This window comes from Neopsephotus bourkii, unplaced genomic scaffold (genome assembly GCF_033783945.1).
Source record: "Neopsephotus bourkii isolate Nb327-2 ecotype Australia unplaced genomic scaffold, CSIRO-AGI_Nbou_v1 NB_1388, whole genome shotgun sequence".
In the NCBI taxonomy this organism is placed as follows: Eukaryota; Metazoa; Chordata; class Aves; order Psittaciformes; family Psittacidae; genus Neopsephotus; species Neopsephotus bourkii.
Window position 1 is genome coordinate 4,675,612 of NW_026901866.1, and position 16,407 is coordinate 4,692,018.

Consider the following 16,407-nt stretch of genomic DNA (forward strand, 5'->3'; position numbering starts at 1 on the left):
TCCGAAGCTGTGGAAATTTGGTTCAGTTACAAGAGGCACTACATTTGCATGTATCTGGGTCTTGCTGCAAGAACGGTTGAGTCTGTGTGGGAGTACGACTGAACTTTGTTGCAACAAGATAACTCCTACATCTGAGACATGTATTTCTTCCTTATGGACTGCTGTTCTTCTATAAGCAACAAAATGGAACTACTGTCAGGGCAGCTACCACCAAAACTATGGGAATCAGAGGGGAAGCAATGCTTGCACAAGCTAGCTCCCTAATGCTGTGGTAGAACTTCTATCTCAGATAAACAGTGTCTTTCTTGTAAAGCAGGGGTATGGCAACAGTACTGAAGATGCTGTGGATATAGTGTCCAGCAGCTCTAAGCAGAAGGAGAATATAGTCTGCTGCCTGACGGAGCCCAGAAGAGGGATTTTCCCCCTCTGTTACAGCAAAATCTGAAGCGGAACAAATCTTCTCATGAGTATCAGGAAGTAATAACACTAGCTGCCTGCTAATATGGCTTTGAAGTTGAAATCTGGATGTGGTAACTGTGCTTCAGCAAAAGCAGATACTCCAGAGTGTGACCTCTTCTGCCAGCAGCATGGCTGCACAGGCCTGCCTACATTGACACTGTGAAGAGGAGGCCTCCACTGCCTGTGTGGCTGTCCCAGACATGGCCCAAGCAAATTTCACACAATGGACTTGAAAGCCCTTTGGGATTGTCAGGGGTGAATGATGCTGTAAAATGTATCATTAATGTTACTAGATGTTTTATAGCCTTATTCTGTGATCTGAGACTGCTGCAGGCAGTGTGCTGGGAGAAAAGCTCTCCAGATTGTGCTCATGCAAATTGCTATCTGTGATCACATTCATTCTGGTTCCCACTACAACATTGCTTTCACACTCTTGTGTGCTGCTCACTCAGTCTAAACTTTTTGTTATTGCAGGTTGTATGACTACAACATAGCATCTCTTTGCCAACACCTTTACAAGGGTGAGAAAACATACAAATGTGGAAACAAAGGCACAAGAAAACTAACAGATGTGCTTCAGCTTACCCAGGAAAGGGGTGGCATGATCCTAACCTATGCCTCCCTACTCTGGTGTCCCGTAACAGGTTACTAGATCAGAGCAGCTGCCTGGTGGCTCAGGGCATTTAGTTGAGCTTATCTTTTTGTTTTGAAACTTTATTTTCTTCTGGAGATCTGCGTAACTTAGAGAAGAGCAGGAATTTCAGAAAGCTGGGAAAAGCAAAAGTGAAATCTGACGAATTTTGAGCACATCCAGGTTTTACTGTGGACAGTTTTGTCAACTGGGTTAAATCATGCAAACAGTATTTCAAACTGATTTAGAGTTAAATGATACAATCACAAAATAGCAATATAATAGGAAAGGGAGGATGAGCACACATACCCAAGAAGTGGTTTTCAAACATTGCAAATGAAATGGAGAGTCAAGGAAATGACAAGGAGACTGCTGCCAGTGACATATCCTGCAAGAAGATCCTCAGAACAACCTGACTATTTGGGAATACAGGGAAAAAGCAGACTGTACTCAAAAAAATGAGAAAAGCAGGAAACCACAGGCAAACCCTAGCCATGAATTAATCCAACAGAAGTCAAAGCCAAGAAATTGTGAGCAGTGAGTCATCAGTAAAAGGGCACTTGCATGTAACATACGGGTTCAGTTCACAGGTACCCAGTCTGTTTTTTAAAATTAAAATTTAAAATATGTCAAAAATATTCAGTGTTCGGATGAAAGTTGAAAAAAAAAGAAGTTTCCAAGATCTCAAGTCTGTATTTTGAATGTTTGGCTAATACATCAACACAGGCTGGCTTGCCAGATATATTAAAATACAACTAAAGAGATCATAAATTAGTAAATTGTCAAGTATTCTTAATATGTATTCCCAACGCCAGACATTTATAATAGTAAAACCAGGTTACTTAAATAATAAGTGCCAGTTAGTATTCAGAGAGTTCAGGACAGTTTAACACACAGAATAAACTAGGATTGCTTCAGCAAACCCATTCTGAAAGAAGTGACAAAGATTTAACTTGAACACATGAAAAGTTTCTATATTTTAGGATTTCAGTGTTCATTTAGAGAACCATGCAGTATAAAACTTTTATTAAATCAATGCATTCATTTATTTGAAATAAAAGTTTTATTCAATCACTGTATTTTGATAGACTAAACTACCGCACATAGACAGGAGATAATGGATTGAACAGAATGCCCTTGAAGGAGAAGAGCTGCTTCAGATCACCTGTCTAATACTCGGGAGATATCCTGCTTCCAACGCCCGTCAGACTTCTGAAGGCTAAGAGTAAAGATGCTCCCACGATACCTGGTGTAACAAATCAGCTCCTGAATCACCTAACTATAAAACTCACAGGGAAAAAAATAACCTCTCCTTAAAATATTTCAATGTCATTTTTAAATCTATTTAGGAAGACCAGCTCTGGTGCCTTTATAGCAGCTTAGCCATGTGCACTGTAAAGGCTCACTGCTACTGTAGCCATCACTGGGTTTTGAAATGAGTAAAACATGAAGTTATTAAATCAGTTTTGGTCTTGCAGTCCCATTTGGTCAGTTCACTTTAACATGCTTTCAAGCAATTAAAGAAATTGATATACAGAGATTTTTAAAGGAGGCAGGAGACAAATTTTCACTGACTCAAAGAACTATATAACAAGACATAGATTTATTTTAGAAAAAAAAAAAAAGAAAGTGTAAGCCATATTCTAACACTTGTTACAGCAGAGAAAGGAAAAATTAAAATCTTGGGTTACATTTTTAAAGACATTTTCCCACCTATTACATAGCCCTTCTGTGTTCTGAGTGCTGAAACCTAGATCAGCCAACTTTTTGTGATATAATATGCATATGAAACATTTTCCTGCAGGCTTAGTAAAAATCAAGAGAAACAGAAGAATTGTGTTTATATATAAAGTCCTCAAACCAGTGTCTTAGCACAGTGTGTGAATTTATAGTCTCAAGATTAAAACCTGCTGGGTTAAACACTCAGCAAAGCTAGTCGTGAAAAAAACCCCACCCAACAAACCCTGCATCTATAAATTTTGAGTATTAGATGTCTCTCCATTTTTTTACTAAAACACGTGTGTGTGTCTGTGTGCGTGCCCGTCTCCCCACCTCCTGTCTTCAGCTAGCACTTTTGTTACAAAGAAAGTGAAAAAGAGCTCTGCGAAACAACTTATTCACAGTAGGGCCTGGTAATTATGATGAAAGTACAGCAGCATAAGGCTGATAAAATGGTGTTATTTCTTTTTGTTATAAAGTCTTAGCTCTCTCTGTGGAGCAGCACTTTACACACATACCGTACATATCAATGTTGAACAAATTGTCTTATTCTTACTTAAACCACTGCAGACTCAGCTTATAGTTTTAGTTACACACAATGCTTAGAAGCTGTATGAATCCTCTCAAGGAGTAAAAGTCGGAAACTATTATTTTCTAGCTATTCACAAAGTAAACCCATTGAAGTACTTTTTGTCCCAGACAATGAAAAAGTTTGCTTTCTGTTGAGAAAAAAAAAATAAAAATCACACTGTTTGTCAGACCAATGCATTGTTACCATTTGTCAATGCACCTCTACTAGGGAAAAGAAGGATAGTGTGAGTCATGAATCTTGAACGAAAACTGGTTTCTTCAGGAGCAAATATCCTGACACCTTAAAATATTCAATATAGTATAAAAGACAGGATTGACGTTTCAGTATCTTTTTAAAACTCACGGTGAAAAAAATGACTGCTATGGGAGACACAGTTAAATTTATGCCATCTATTTGGCTTCCATATGTACCTATGAAAAATTAAGCTTCATCCTCATCTCTCTGAAAGTACTGTTGCCTTCTTTTCTCCTGTTTCAGTCCAGCTTGTGTCTCTGGTCAGTGGGAACTCCACACAGAGAAATAAAACACGGATATTTCCAGAGAGAAGTAAAAAAAAAAAAGATTTACCTTTTAAAAAGAGTAGAATTCAAATAAAGCAGGCACATCCAGGCATTAGCAAGTTATTTTCTGATTGTGGGAAAGAACAGGATCAAATATGTTTATTTGAGTCTAACCTAAAATGATACTGAATGATAATGAACTAATGTTAACAGATTCTTTCCTTTTTTCTTAAGAGATGTAATTTAATACATCCGTGTATTTACACATGGAAAGCTCATTGCCTTCTCCCTTCCAAAATATTTGAATAACTGTGAAAAAAAAGCAATTCCTACTAAAGAGGATGGCAGCTCCGCTATGTTACTTGATGGAATAGTAAGTAATAATAATATTTAACACACTCTGTTTTCAAGTAACAGTCATCATAGTATGCTAGACATGCAAAGCATCTAAACAGAGGAAGATCCTCTTATCTTTAGCCACTAGTTCTGTATCAGCTGCTGCTAAGTGCATATTTGGTAGCAGGTAAGAAAATGAAGCTGGAGTGCTAAGTCCACCTCTTAGTCACCCCAATGTAAATGTGCTGACAGGCAGTTGACTTTTATGGAGACATCTCAGGTATATGCTGGTGTAAGAGAAGGAAGACAATGGGAACTGGTCATGTAGCTCCAGTGCTCATACACTGGAAGAGAAGCAATGGGAATATATAATATAGAACATTGGCAAGACAAAGGTTTAATATTTCTTGAAGGTTTAATTTTATAGCTTTGTCTGAAAATAAGATTCCTCTACAGTGCCTTACTGCCTCAAGCAAAGTCCAAAAGGCTTTCTCTCCTATACTGATCTTTTATCATGTTATGAGTAAAATATCAGCTGCAATGAAATAGATGGGAGCTTTGCCTGTGTGTCTGTGCCTGTTTTAATTAAAGCAGTGGTAAAATTCCTGTTGATTTTCTGGAGAAGACAAGCCCTGGGGAATACTGGTAGCTCTTTAATAAGAGCTGTGTACCAGATGTAAAGCACAAGGATACCCGCTTTTGCTCAGAAGATAGGATGGCAGATCCTGTCGTATCAGCAGCATCTCCATTACTTTGTTAAAATGTGCATCCTGAATAACCCTCTGAATATTTCTTCCCTGGTGCAAAAAAAGGATTAAAATATGGCCACAGATAAGTTCTTTGTGAGTTGGTCTGAAGTCAATAAACTCAACATAGAACTGAAAGGAATCAGGTCTTTAAAACAGTCTTGCAGTTAATGTTATGGTTTCACCTCTATCCAAAAGATACGAAGTTATAATCTGTTTATTGTAACCAGTCCCAAATATATCAGATAAAAGAACTGATGTAATCAGAGCAACTGACATCTCCCAAGAGCCACCTGCTATTACCAGAGCATATCTAAAAATAAGAGAGAAAAAAGCATAATATTTTGAAAGGAAACTTTTATTGTTCACACAAAGCTGACTGTGTCACATGTCATAAGGCATCATTAACAAGCTAAATATGACTTTGCTTAAATAAAAAAATACTGCTTAATGAAAGTATCCAACACACTTATGATCAAATCTTTTCTTTGTTCTCTCCTGGACGGAGTGTGTGTTTTGATAAAAACTCATCTCTTTCAAACTGCTAGCTTAGCCAGCATGTTATATGGATTACTTCCTTACCAGGTAAATCCACCACAGGTACTAAAATCAGAGCTGGGGCCTTCTTGCCCAAGTATTTTTCAAGGCATTCTTGCAGTCCTAAAACAAACAGAAACAAAACAATTAATGAAACTTATGTCTTTGTCTCATTTTCTATTGTGGTCCTCTCTTTCAAAAATGATTTCTAAATACATTTTTGAAAATTATTACGGAGTAGCAATTAACAAAAGGAACTGAAATGCAACACTAAATTTTCACTTAATATAGAAGGAAGAATCATCTTCTCCCACCTTCTCTTATCAACTAATTTGAGATTAACTTTACACATTATCTGGGGCTGTAATTCAGCAAAACAGTTAAAAGCATGTTTCTCAACCTTGAGTTGAGTGGTCTGTTGATTACAGATAGAGAAAGCTGAACCTAAGTGTGGGTAGTAAAAATAACACCAGCTGAAATTCAGTTCTTTGTAATTTTTGGTATTTGAATGACCAGCAGATATCTGTTTGCAAACAAAATTCTAGTCTCAAGCCCCACGGCGGTGCATCAATCTGCTAGAAGTGTGCCATTTTTTAAAACATTCTGAATGTGATTTCCCTTTGAAATCAGTGGAAGTATGCCACATGGAAGCTATAATGGAGGAAGTCCCATTAGATAGCAGCGTATATAACTGCATATCTAGAATTATAGAGAGATTCATACTGTTAAAAATACAGCATCTGGGTATAAAGAGCTCTGAAGGCACTGGTATGAAGTGGCACAGGTTTGTAAGTCTGAAGGTCATTACGGGAACAGAATTAATAATGGATGTTGTGGTTTAACCCCAGCTAGCAACTAGGTTACCACACAGCTGCTCACTCACGCCCCCCTCAGCCCTGGTGGGATGGAGAACAGAATTGGAAAAAAGGTAGAAACCCACGGGTTGAGATAAGAACAGTTTAATAATTGAAATAAATACTGCTACTATTATGAGAGAATAATAATAATAAAAACCTAAACAAACAAACCCAAGTAATGCACAATGCAATTGCTCACCACCTGTTGATCTATACTCATCCCAACCAGAGCAGCGGTCAGTCCCTTCTCAGTGACTCCCCCCAGTTGATATACCAGACGTGATCTGTTGTGGTATGGAATACTCCTTTGGCTAGTTTGGGTCAGGTGTCCTGTCTCTGCTCCCTCCTGGCCTCTTGTGCCACTCCTTACTGGCACAGAATGAGACTGAAAAGTCCTTTATCAGGGTTAAGTGCTACTGAACATCTAAAACACTGGTGTGTTACCAGTGTTGTTCTCAGACTGAAGCCAAAACACAGCACTGCACCAGCTACTGGAAGGAAAGTTAACAGCTGAAAAGAGGACAATGGGGATCTAACTAGGAGACTAGGGAAGAAAACTAAAGAATGGAAAATTGAAACTCAGCATCAAGGCATTTCTGGTCACGTTTCAGTCACAGTGAACATGTTAGAAATCCAGCCACAGAATCCTTAAAGAAGACTACTGAAATCCCTCCTACAAAAGATAGTTTCCTAATGGTAAGGTATGGCCTGCATGGGTTTTGATTTCAGTGAAGTTATTTCTGTCTGCAGCTTCTGTGATTATGGCAGTTCTTTATAACACCAAGCAATCTTGGCTAGAGAGGATGTAAAGAGGGCAGAACTTGATGGCTGTCAGATGGGTGTTTTTTTTGGCGTCACTGCCTGTGAAACTGTGAATAGGCAGTTCAAAGTGTTACCCCATACAGGATGAAACAGGAATTCTGCAATTTTATTTACTGAAGCCAAAAATCTCTCTTGTTACCTGGGAGCAGTAACATAAATTAATGCAATAATGGAAATGCTACCTATGAAATACCACAAAGATCGTTCCAGTCTTCTGAAATACTGCTGACTTCCATTTGTATTAACATCATTGATATTAGAGGTGAAAACAGAAAAGGGTGATCAACAGTCACCTCAAAGGTCAAAGGACTTCTTCAAGTTGTCTGTAAACTGGAACTCAGTCTGTGTATCACAGATATTCAGTAATGACCGCGATAATCTAGCATCAGCTAACGCTTTTGTTCTAACCTTTGATTTAGAAAACTTCACAGCTTTGCTGGCTCAGAAGGCATTAAGTAGAAGTGGGCAAAGGCAAACCACCTCAAAAGTCACCAATTCCACCCTATTAAAGTGACACTTCCTTTTTTTTTCTCAATTAAAATTGTGAAAATATAATTTTAGTATTTAGCATTTTTTAAAGGCTTAGAAGTTGTGAAACGGTGCTAACAGCAACCATAACAAAAGCAGGTACTACTTTCAGGGAGAATTTGAAAGTTAGGCTATCTAGAAAATAACTCAATTCTTCTTTTTTTTTTTTTTTTTTCAGGTGGCCAAATCAGCCATAAATATTTACATTTGAACATGCCCTAATGGACTTGGTTGCCAGGCAGAAACTGCCACCTTTCCAAGAGACCACCACCTTTTCTATTGCAACTGCGAACTGCTGCAGCAATGCCTACACATAGAATTGAAATGTGGATGGAAATCTGGGACATATGGCTCTACATGTTTTATCATACTTATAAATGAAATAGTTTGATATAAAGACATCCTACCTTAGACGTGCATCTTTATATATTTAAAACTTGTGGATAAAAGTCTGCTCATGCAAATTTTAGCTGAAAGAGAAGACTGGGTCTTCTAAAACAATAAAATTGTACTCTAAAGTACATCAGAAGACAATGAACAATTAGTAAATCTGTGGCAGCCTACATCATCATAATTGACAATCAAAAATTTGGCAGCTATATATTTTACCTGCTATAGTAAGTTACTCTAAATTCTCCAATACTATTTGTATAGTTTTAATGATGTGACACTAATAAAGACATGATCTATATTTTTTAACTCATGCAAGTTATGTTTGTAGATAAGTAAGAGCCCCAGTCATGAGTTTTTTCTGAAGTACTACTCTGTGTTTGAATTCAAAGATTTCGATAAATTATTTCCTTTATATCACTTATGGAAATGTTTGCTCAGTTGCATGCCATACTTATAAAAAAAGTTGATCTTGAAAGTGAAAACAAGTAAAGGACAAAGGGTTACAGTGAGTATGTCTACTGGAGTTTTAACAGGAGCTGTATGTGATTAATTGATACTGGCCTTAAAGTTACTTAATCTGCCCTGTATGTTTCTTAAAAGTACAAGCAAAACCATCTGATTAGCAAGCAGCAAACAAGTGGTGTGTACTGTGCATGTTATCATCTCTTGTGACAGCACTTATTACTACATGAAATTTGCTGAAGGCAGGCAAGCTTCATCCTGTAAGATGGATACCAGCTACTCCCAACTGAACAGCGGAAGTTCAGGACACAGCCTCCATATGGAGTTCCTTTCCAGACTGCTATGCATTTTTCTATTGACCTGGGTACAGCTGAGGGATATGGACATAACTAAAACTTAAAATGAACAAAAATAACTCAAAGTCTTTCCCAGTCTCACCAAAAATTCTGGCATTTGAACCTATTTCTGTGCCATTCCTTTTTGTAAGGACAGGATACTGGGTTCAATAGTTTGATGATCTCTCATGCTGACTTAGCAGCCCTTACGTATAACATGGCACAACCTAACGCCATAGGCTATTGTTTTTTAAAGGTGCTTTTCACACTAAGTAGATTGAACAATGTCCTGGGAGCCCCTAAAGGGTCATTCCAACTGGTCAGGAAGACAATTTTTACATCTGTGCTGTCATCAGCTTCAGCAGGATTTAGGTGAGGCCACAGAATCCAGTTATGTTTCCAAAATCAGGTCTCCATTATTGCTACCATACTCTACTGGATATTTGCAGGGGAGGAGTAATCTAGTAGCTCATGTTGAGAAGGAAAATGGTAACAAAAAGGAAGATCACATTTAGCCCAGTACATAAAAAATCACTTTCATATTTCTACTACTATCTTCACTTTTAAACCAAAAGATATTGTTACTTTACTTAGAGGAGGTTTCTAAATCCCTGAGCTAATAAAGCTCCATTGCTTCAGCTGCAGAGATTTGACATGTAGCATGTACTTTGAAAAGATGTGTCACAGGGGATCAGGTTCCTAACAGTTGACTAAGAGTTCCAGTCCCAAAAGATGTGCCCCTGGTGTGCAGAACACTTAACCCTTCGACCAGTACCAACATGACTATTCACAAATTATTGATGTCCCTAAATCCCTGGCAGATTGCAGACAGTTCTTGTCTCCCTTGAAGCCCAAGCATATGGTCACTAATGAGATGGATTAAAAATACATATACACATTCAAGGCTTTGCCACATGAATGTAAAGCCACAGAAACGGTAGAAGGTGATTGAACTGGACTGAACACTGTTAAATACATGATTAGCCTCTTGTTATGGATCATTTCCATTGATCTATATACAGTTTCACAGCATAGTTTAATTAAATCTGTCTGGAACAAGCTTCTGCCTTAAATGATCAGGCAGTGTCATGAAAAGGTGAAACATAAGAAACGGGAGACACTCCTCCCTTTCTTAAACCTCCAGTTTGCTGTTTCTGGTTTACAACCACAGCAAGGAAAAAAAATGTGCTTTTTAAAAATTATCTGGTTTTACAGTTCAGGGTTTTCCCCACACTTTTACTTCAGATAAGATAAAATGATGTAGTGCAATACAAGACTTTAAAACAAATCCTGTACAAGTGGCTTGCTTCATTTTAATTTATACTTTTCTGGCCAAAATAAAATCAAGCCCAGTAAACAAAAATATACTGTTGGAATATAAAAGTGAGTCACTTTGCAAAATATGATTTTGTGCTGATTTTTTGTTGCAGCTGTGAAGATTTTAATTGACAATAATGTGGATATTTTTCCTAGTCCAATCTTGACTTTTCATATGGTACATTATGGTTTTCTTTACTGTTCTTGATGACATTATTTCACATTGGTCACTTCCCTGTTAAAGGACCAGGTTTTCAAAAGTGCTCTGCCCACAGCAAAAATAGAGGCAACACCTTGTCTTTTTCTAATTGTTTCCATTTTGAAAACGTATCAGCTAGATTTCCAAAACACTAAGAGCCTACCAGGTCCAGGGAAAACTGGCCAAAGATGTGTTCTCCAAAGCTTTTGGAAATTTCTTTCAAAATTATAAAATTGGAAGTCACTCTTGGTTTTTGTCTGTGGGGTTTTTTGTTTGTTTGTTTTTGTGTTTTGTTTTTTTTTTCTTTTTAGGTGGGAAATATTTATGCACAAAAAGTGGCAAATCAACAATAACTAAGGAGGATGGAAATGAAACCTTCATTGGAAGCCATCCTCATTATTTATCTTTTTTATTACACTGATTTCCTTCTTTCAAGTGAGTTTCAGTCTGTCTTTGCCTACTTATTTATAATATCAGGATAGTGATGATTTTCATACTTTTAATGCTGATCAGGGTATAACTGACTTCTGTTAAGGACTGGTAACAAGGGGAGTTCTGTGGCAGCTTTTGTCAGATGAGATTAGGCACAGCTCTAGAAACAATCTACTACTTTAAACCTGTGATTACCTAAGCCAGTATTTGATACTATGACAATAAAACATTTTATGTTCTTTCCTACATAACTTTCAAAATCTAATCTGTGGTATGACGATTTCTTTAGTTGCATTTAGATCTCTCTCCCTTCTTGCAATGTCAGCAATTGATGAATGAGCGCTCCTGTGGAATGGTGAATATATAACAATATTTGTTTTAAAAGTAAGAAGCAACTAATATAATTTAGACTTCAACTCCAGTCTTCTTCAGATCTGCATGAGTGCATTTGCAAACAATTGTTTCATAAAAATGCATATTCAAGCATCCATAACGTTTCATTTCAGTTTGTCTTGCATTTATGGACCCATGTAACTGAAGGGCTTCTTGGTTCTTCCATCAAATTAGTTTTAGTTGTAACACTGCAAATGTCTTTTTCAAGAAATCACACAACAGATGAAAAGACAACCTGGACTGGAAGCACAGAAGCCAGTGTTAGCCATCCTCTTTCAGCTGTCCCTACCAAAGAACAATTTCAGTTGATTGCAACTTCTCCTGTGAAGGATGCGTTGGTATTCAGACTGGTGGGACTGCCATTTTGGCCATAAAATACTGTGAGTTTTAGAATCATAGAATGGAAAGGACCTTCAAAGGTCACGTAGTCTAACCACCCTGAAAGGAGGACAGACCTCTTTAGCTAGATCAGGTTGCTCAGAGCCTTGTCTAACCTGACCTTAAATGTTTCCATGGATGGGGCATCTGCCACCTCTCAAGGTAACCTGTTGCAATATTTCATCATAAAATATTTCTTCCTTTGTATCTAGCCTGAATCTCCCCTCATTTAGTTTAAAGACATTACCCCCTTGTCCTATCACTACAGGCCCTACTAAAATGTATGTTCCCAGCTTTCTGATAAGCTCCCTTAAAGTATTGAAAGGCTGCTATAAGGTCTCCCTGAAGCCTTCTTTTCTTCAGACTGAACCCCAACTCTTTCAGCCTTTCCTCATAGGATAGATGTTCTGTCGCTCTGCTAATTTTTGTGGCCCTCCTCTGGACCCTCTCTAACAGGTTCATGTTGGTGAAAAAATAATTGAAGTTGCTGTAGGCTTGTATGGGTACCCACAGGAACTGGAGCAGAGGAAAAAGGGCTGTTTCCTTGCATGCCTTCCTGATAACTCTTGCTCTCAGAATCAGTGAGGAGAGGTGTGTGTGCAAGGTTGCAGCCATGGACCTAACTGTTCATGGAGAGGTACAAGAAAGATGAGTGATTTGCTTATCTTAATCCAAAATAGTTAGTCAGTGAGGATGCCTGAGCTCTGCAGCACCAGCAGCAAGAGGAGAGGGACAGTTGGCATCAAATGACCAGATCTGCCAGAATCCAGAAGTTGCCTCATCCCCTTCCAGCCTCGCCAACCTCTCTGCTATTCCTCTGCTTCAACAGGGAGGTGTGGGAAGGAAAGAGGGCTCACTCATGATCAGGAAGGGCATTAACATTTACAGGAACCTCAGTTTTCTAGAGCTGAGTCACTTGTCTGAGTAACTATGGAAGTTTTTTTTTAGACTGCAGCTAATGCATTTTTTAGCATCTGAAAGAAAATTAGTAGACAAACCAGTTATTTTTAGTTCTGGTTTGATTGTGGGCCTGCCAGCACTGGCAATGCATCTCTTTTATCAAGCTGCCACGATACCTTGTGTTGTTTTCAGAGCAAGGTTGATTAAAGACCAATTTCAGAGAAGTTACTCACTGTGGGCGTTAATTAGAGCTTTCTGGACTCTGTGGGGTTTAGCTTATGATCCATTTCACTTACTAAACCTAATTCAAGTCACATGAAAATGGAAATGAACCAACCCCTTTCTGTTCTTCCGAAGGCCTCTGTTTAACTCAGACATGAAAGAACCTCTCTCCTTTTCTCCCCTAATACAGAATTCTAATTTCTGTCCTTTCCTAAACAAAACTAAAAATAAAACTTCACATCTGTATAGACTTTTCAAACTAATGAACTGAGAAACATCCTTGGAGCTTCAGAATGGGATAGGTAAACTTTAGGAAGCCCTTGATTCTGAATAATGTTTTCATTGGTGCCCAAGTATACTGTACATCTTATGACAAACATGTAAACATCTACTTCTCTTCCTCTGCATTTTTCTGCAAGTGGAGTATTGTCATTCTGTAAGAGAAGGTCCCTGGTATTCCCCTCATCCCCTCTTAACAGCAGACAAGAAAAGCCTTTTGCCTTTCTGCAAGCAAAAGGCCAGCTATTAGCTCAGAAATCTTAAAAAGGTGGTTGATGAAAAATGACTTGCAGACTGAAGCAGAATTTATAACATGATATAGTTAAAATTAGGAACTTGTAATAAAATGAATTAAATGGAAATACCATTGAGGTACTATGCAAATACAAGCAGACAAAAAGCAAAACAAAACCTGACTCGGCCACAGTATTGGATATTTGAATCTAGGCTAGGCAAAACATGAAACCAGGTACTAAAAAAAACAACCTGTGAAGAAGATGATCTAAAATTGTCCAGACAGCCTGCACAGGAGAACTGAAGCTGAATGAGGTAAGATATTCAAGCAGAGCACATGGATATTACCATCTTAAAAATGCTCTTCCAAGTACACATTCTCTCCTGAACTCCCACCCAAATTTTTAAACCTAAACTTCAGCTTAGTTTCAAGGCTGGTACAGACCCTTCCTAAAGCTGTACAATGTGACAGACACACCAGGAATGTTAAGGAGGTAAGCAAATCAGGTGATCGTAATTGTCAAATGGGGTTTTACACTGATATTTGTAACAATTACAACTTCGATCCCTAAAACAATTATACACCACCTAACTCCCGGTGTATACAAAAGTTATCTTCCACAGTAAACACAGCCAGTCAAATTCGGGATGCTATCATGCACATAAACAGCAAGTTGCGGAAAAAAATGTGACTTCTTTAAAGATAAACAAATGTTGCTGAGCTCCTCTGCTCATTAGTTACAGCTGTTTCTCAGCAGAAAGAATTATTTCATAATAATTCTTTTAAGATGCCAGCTATAGCTTAGAAAATAGCAGAGCATGAAAACTCATCACTGTGTTTTCCAGTGTTCTGTTATTAGTCATGTCCTATATACAGATTGAGAATTGGCCTACACAAGGTTATAAATGTGCACTTTTGTTTAAAATGTCACTAACCTTCTGCACTAAATAGAGAAACACTTAAGCATGTCCTTCCAGTGCTCACAGTGAGGTCTAAATATAATTTCAAAGAGAACAGAGAACTAAACTTTCCAACTACCATCAGGGAAGAGCCTGTGTTTTTTTTTAAAGCCACGACAGAGTGCAAAGGTCACCAGCCTGTTTTCCCTGTGTGCTATCTTTCAACCCTATAACAACCCAATCACTTTATGGAGTGGATGGTTATTGAACTTGTATGCCAGCTGTGCTCAGGATCTCTGGGGAAGGTGGGCTGTAGTGACACCAAACACGGATGAGTTATGAATGGAGACAGATTATTACAAACATATGAAATGGTAAGGGCCCATTTTTCAAGAGGCATCTAACAAGGCACTTCCCAGAATGTGCATGCACTTGGTTGCTCTTATAATCACCTGAATGTGGCTGTGCAGACAGATAAAACTGCAGGACTCACTCGAGGCTCACACACAGGTTTTTTGTTGCATTTTGACACAAAATCAGAGAAATATGGACTTTCTTCATTTATTGTTTCTTCACATTAATTGAAAACTTGGGTGTGAAAATGATCAACTGTAGCAGCACCTGTGCAGTAATTATGGAACCTGCTTTTTCACCTTTAGGTCACATTACAGCTACTGACTCTTGATCTGTAGTCCAAGAGCACGTTGTGGCACAGATTTGCAAGCTGTAGGACAGTTGGTAGCTGTGCCCTCCAGGTAGGGTTGGGGACGCTGGTGGGGCAGTGTGTGTGGGAAGCTTGGCTGTGCCTGCTGGTAATTCAAGAACTTTTATCTCCAGGGCCTGTCAATCTGGCACCTTTCACAAGTGTTAAATTCACTTAAGTCTATTTTTTTAAGAAGCTGTCATGAGACATACTGAAGCAAATATGTCCTTCAGTGGTTACACATGGACTCGGTTGTAACAATGTTTGTTAAGTGCTTCGACATCCCCAAATGATATGTTTGGTACAGCTTCCACATTTGTTCCATTTATTCAAGCCTGCTAAATAGTCTCCAAAGCCGATAGGCTTAAGAAATATACTGGACACAGTACATCTAAAAGGCATGACTGTGAAGAGATGTTTATATAACTAATGGACACCACATACATCTATCTGCTAGTGGAAGAATTTAGTCTGCAAATAATAGAAAAGGTTTCTGAAAGACTTTGTGGGAAGAGTCTTTACACTGGGTACGGAGAAGATCATATGATCCTTGCTTTATGTCAAGTTAAGCTGTGATCCTTTAGAAGAATAGTGATAGAATAATCATTTCCAGTTTCTAGGCCAGACTCTCATCTGCTGTATTGTAGCTATGCTAATTTACACCTGCCAAGGAGCTTGCACAGTAGATTATGCATTTATATATAGCACACGTGCAAGCTACTCTGGTTATTTCTAGGTGTTTACCATTGTAAAGAGCTCTGAAACTTTAAATCAATCTGCTTCACTAATGTAAACAACTTATCTTAACAAAACCAGAGAAAAGTGCACTGAACATGTTAAATACATTATTAGGTCGATGAAGATCATTCATATTGATCCAAGTCTGGCTTCACAGCACAGTTTAATCAAAGCTGCCTAGGAGAGGTAACAAAGAGTGGTCATGGCATTCACTATTTCATCCTGAGGTCACTGATTTAATCCTAGAGTGAGTCTACAAATGACTAAAATTTCATTACTGCTGCATCTGACAACTTATGCAAAAGTAACTGGACAGGCTAAAAAGAAGGGTAGACCAATATTCTGAGGTGTAACAAAACACAGCTTCTGTTTTAATGGAGAAATCATGCTACCAGAGGTCACTGATGATCCACTCAGAAGTATGTGGGCTCTTGATAGCCACACAGCTACCTTCCCTTGATTTGGCAGTTTTAGATTAAGGGGATTTTTATCCTGTATAGCAGCAATCCAAAATATCGGTACACTCTTATTCTCTACAGTCAAGGAAGAAAAGGAAAGACATGAAAACCTTTTGTTCCTCTTCATGGCCTCCAAGAATGACAAATAAATCTTACTGCTAGTGATTCCTGTGTAACGTGAGTTCATACTTTGTTACCAATTTGGAGCAGGAGACTGGGACAGTCATTCAACTGTGTCAAATGACAGAAAAATGAAAGAAAAAGGGTTTGAAACTTGGCCACACAGTGGTATGAGCTGTAAGCCCTTTTTGCCCTAACTTGAAGTTATTAGTAGCAT

General features: G+C 38.2%; 1 protein-coding gene across 2 annotated transcripts in view; it reads right to left on the reverse strand.

The window, feature by feature from the left end:
• Window positions 1–5,323: 5,323 nt before the first annotated feature.
• The window catches only part of DPH6 (diphthamine biosynthesis 6), a 202,837-nt gene continuing 191,753 nt past the window's right edge, over window positions 5,324–16,407 (reverse strand). For both annotated transcript variants that reach the window (XM_061367670.1, XM_061367669.1), the window contains one exon: window positions 5,324–5,643. In XM_061367670.1, the coding sequence (XP_061223654.1) occupies window positions 5,528–5,643 (116 nt within the window). In that variant the 3' untranslated portion in view covers window positions 5,324–5,527. The remainder of the gene's footprint in view (window positions 5,644–16,407) is intronic.